Source organism: Arachis hypogaea, chromosome 20, assembly GCF_003086295.3.
Source record: "Arachis hypogaea cultivar Tifrunner chromosome 20, arahy.Tifrunner.gnm2.J5K5, whole genome shotgun sequence".
Classification (NCBI taxonomy): domain Eukaryota; kingdom Viridiplantae; phylum Streptophyta; class Magnoliopsida; order Fabales; family Fabaceae; genus Arachis; species Arachis hypogaea.
Window position 1 is genome coordinate 124,010,455 of NC_092055.1, and position 3,914 is coordinate 124,014,368.

At 37.0% G+C, this 3,914-nt stretch overlaps 1 protein-coding gene across 2 annotated transcripts; it reads right to left on the reverse strand.

Moving 5' to 3' along the window:
- Nucleotides 1-3,711, reverse strand: LOC112784664 (probable beta-1,4-xylosyltransferase IRX9H). Of its 2 annotated transcripts, XR_003194008.3 has the most exons (6): nt 3,263-3,634; nt 2,048-2,994; nt 1,152-1,401; nt 702-918; nt 542-580; nt 1-226 (listed from the first exon to the last, which is right to left on the reverse strand). XR_003194008.3 is itself a non-coding variant. In XM_025827955.3 (5 exons), the coding sequence occupies exons 2-4, from the start codon at nt 2,881-2,883 to the stop codon at nt 748-750; spliced, it is 1,257 nt and encodes a 418-aa protein (XP_025683740.1). In that variant the 5' UTR covers nt 2,884-2,994; nt 3,263-3,711; the 3' UTR covers nt 1-226; nt 702-747. The 2 variants fall into 2 exon arrangements, 1 of the variants encoding a protein (XP_025683740.1); XM_025827955.3 differs by lacking the exon at nt 542-580 and having other exon boundaries at nt 3,263-3,711.
- Between the last annotated feature and the right edge of the window lie 203 nt (nt 3,712-3,914).

The following is a 3,914-nucleotide window of genomic DNA, read 5'->3' on the forward strand; positions in this document are numbered from 1 at the left end:
GAACCAAAAGGGCCAATGGAACATTCCTTTCCTTATGGCACTGCAATGAACTCTTACAATTGAGAAACATGCTCCAAATGTTGAATGAACAAGGACTACTAATACAAACTCTGATATAATGTACATTTTACGGGGAATACAATGAACTATGAACTACTTGTAGGAGTCCTTTCATAACTCACAATTGTCCCACTACCAACATTCACCACAATTCTTCATATTTTCCCTGCAATGCACGAAGCTGGAATGAGAAACCACAGAACATAAGGGGAGATAGGGAGGCTTAAATTTGTACTAAGATGGAGGCAGTTGACATATGACCACGGAATCTTTTTTTTTATTTTTATTTTGTTGAATCCTTAGGATGTGTTTGATTTGCATGTTCAGTGTTTTCTATTTTCAGGATTTTGTAAAAAAAAAAAATGAAAGAAAAAATGGTAAATGTTCTTTATTTTCACCTCCTGTCTCTTTTCTTTACAAAATTCTGAAAACAGAAAATACTTAAAATGAAACAGAAAATGAAAACGTAAACCAAACACACCTTAAGCTATCAAAGGCAGTCCTATTCAAGTACAGCATTCTGCACACACCCCACATGCCCATATAATTCATTATGCTGAATCTAGCTTGTTTTGATTAAGAATGAAAACAAGGAAAGGAAAAGGAATATTAAAGAATTAAATATTAAACATTATACTTACATTAAATATGCAGATTTTCTGCTTGATTGCTTCTTTATCAAGAATATCACACAAGTGGAAGAATGACATCTAGGTAGTTCTTGATCATCCATTTCTGTGGATAGAAAGAATGAGATGGTTCAAGATCAATATGCCAGACCATAACACTAGAGCAATTGTTCATTAAGCCTTCCATTTGGCTTTCGTCTTCGACCACTTGCTCAATCAATGTGCTAACCTGCATAACGAAAGAGAGGGTGAGCTACAATAAAGGGCACATGAACCTACCATACAAACCTTTATCCATTATTGTCGTTTTTTGGTACGTCTTTGAATCAATGTATCTTGATACAATACAATGATCAAATGATGTACCAGAAAGTGACAATGACAAACAAAAGAGAATGGAGGGGAGTTTCAAATAGACCATATAATAGATAATAAGACAGCCAAAGAACAAAAGACACTGACCCGAAAACTTTCCTTAACTGAGTCTAGCTGCCTGATAGGTTCAAGTGTAGGTCTGTGCCACCTCTTTGGATCCCAGAGTATCGTACTATTGAAGGCAAAACCTGGCATCTCAATGTGAAATCTTTTCGATCTCCTATTCGAGTCATTGACATGCCATCCGATTACTCGAGCTCCATCACAAACAGGCCCTTGTAAGACAATGCTACCTTTATCCCCTGATAGTTTTGCTACAGTCCATGTTCCGAATCGCCTGCAAATCATCATAAGGATATGTTCCCAACCAGTGAAAAGAAAAAGCATTGCCAAAATATAAGACATTATAGGAAGCCATAACATGCTATAAAAGTTCAAGTTTAACACTTCAACAACACGCCAAGAGCAAATTCCTTATATTCACATTCTGGCATAATATTCACATTCATGACCATGTTCTAGAACCATGCCAATGGAGCTAATGTTAATGCGAAATAATTCCTTTTCAAAAAATGCACTCATCTTAGGACTGCAGTCATACATACACCATAAGAGGATCTATAAGGGGCTTCATATCATTGTGGAACTTTAAGTCTCCTCTATCAAAATAAAGGTAATCTTCAGTATCATACACAAAGAAGGGAAAGACACCCTTTCTGAACATCAGTTCATACACTAATCCAAAGACGAGTAGCTTTTTTTTAAGACTAGGATGCAATGTATACTGGTACTTGTCTACTGGATAGGCACAGTCTCCAACTGATTCACTCTCGTAATTGGAGTCTCGACACTCAACAGGAGGTACATTACATTTACATATCAGCAAATATTTGACTAAAAGATGCATGATACTAGTTAAGGGAAGGGAAAGGAAAGGAAAAATGTTCAAGCAAACAATTTTAGTAACTGGGAAATGGAAGTACCTTATCTCTCTGATTTGCTGAAAGATCTCGACTGAATAGATGTTATCAACATCTGCAAAGTAAACAATTCCATCAAGCCGGTGAGTTTCAATGTGAGACAGCGCAACATTTCTTTGAAGAATGCCCTGAAGGCTTGTGTCTGTTACATTCGACTTGCAAACGAGATGCCTATACATAATCCCGCTACTCCTCAAGATTTCAGCAGTTTCTTCGGATTGGGAAGTCATCTCAACAACAATCCACAACAATGGAGGCGAGACCAATTTCAAAGTCTGCGCCAACCGATGCAAATAATATGCTTGAAACGGATTGGTTACTGTTTGGGTCACAATTATGAGAAGCTTCTGAGACTCCAAATATGGCTCTTCATTGAGTAATTTGTCATTGGAAACATCATTTCTCACTTTATCTATCTGTTCCTGTTCTTTCACAGCTAAATTCAAAGTAGCATTAAATTCCGTGGTCTCATTAATTGATGAAGTAAAATCTATCTTGGTATTTTCAAAAGAGAATGCTTGGTGCTTTGGCATGAGACTAGTGGACAAGTTCCTTGATGCAAGAGGGATGAATCCAATGGAAACACCAATCATGAAGCAAATGAAAAAATGCAAAAGCACTTTCCTCCAGAGCTGGCTCTTTGGCTTTGACCTCTCAAGTGACCTCAAAGATCTCGGCGAGAAAACGCCGAGCACGAAAGCCCGGGAGTCCAGTGAGCCAAACGAGCTATGAGGACTCGACGAGGACTTAGACAAGGGAGATCCTACTGAACACACTTCTAGATTAGCCACGCCTCCAGCTCGAGGCACTGGAGACAAAGTTCTTCTAATAGATGCCATTAACAGAAACCCAAATCAATGTTTGTCCTTCCCATCCAAACTAGTAATTGTCAAGAACTGTGAGTATGCTTTTGAGTGAACACGCTTTGGAGCAATATGTGAACAACAAAGCTGGCATAAACAAAATTATTAGGTTTAAATCATGTAAACACTCTAAGCAATATTCCAAATTTGAATTAAAAGTTAAAACCCTCTTACACATTAGTTTACAACATTCTACAAAAACCCATTCATAATGCAGCTTATTTGGCATACCCAATAACATGTCTCTCTAACCAAACCACTCTTAGTAACCAGTAACAGCTCCAAAACTATGAAAATGGCATAAGAACATAGCAAATATCACAAGAACCAGCATTAATGGAACAAATTTAAGTACCCAGATGATAGAAAAGCTGAGTGGAGCATCATGGTTGTTCCAACTTCGCAAGCAAGTGGCAGTAGAAGAGTGGAGCTATGGTGGTTTTAGATTCCGAGTGTCATGTCATGTGAAGCCAAGTGTTGAAGTTTCTGCCCAAACAAGATAAAGTCAATGGTTGAAGGATGAATCCAAAGTAACTTATTAGATTCGGGATTCGTTGCTTTTTGAGATCTAAACTTCAAACAGAAAGTAAAGAAAACGAAGCCTCACAAAGAACAAGATATAAAAATAAATAAATAAATAAAAACATGGAAAGAGAAAGGAAAATAATAGAGACAGTGACAGGATCGGGAACAGACATTGATATGTTTCGCTGTTACAAACTAAACTAGATGACATAATTAAATAAGAACCTTAAATAAACTCAAACTCATATGATAATAATGATATGGGTAAAAAACCTAAACAAGCCAAAGGGAGATCAATTTGACACAAATAAGCCAAAACAAATTCTGTTTCAGCAATTCACCAAGTGGCATTTCTATATAGTTCGAACCAAATAGGTTCGAACTCACCTTCCACATAATTCGAACCAAATAAGTTTGAATTACACCTATACGCCAAGCCTAAATAAATCGAACCAAATTGGTTCGAACCATAACTTAATAAT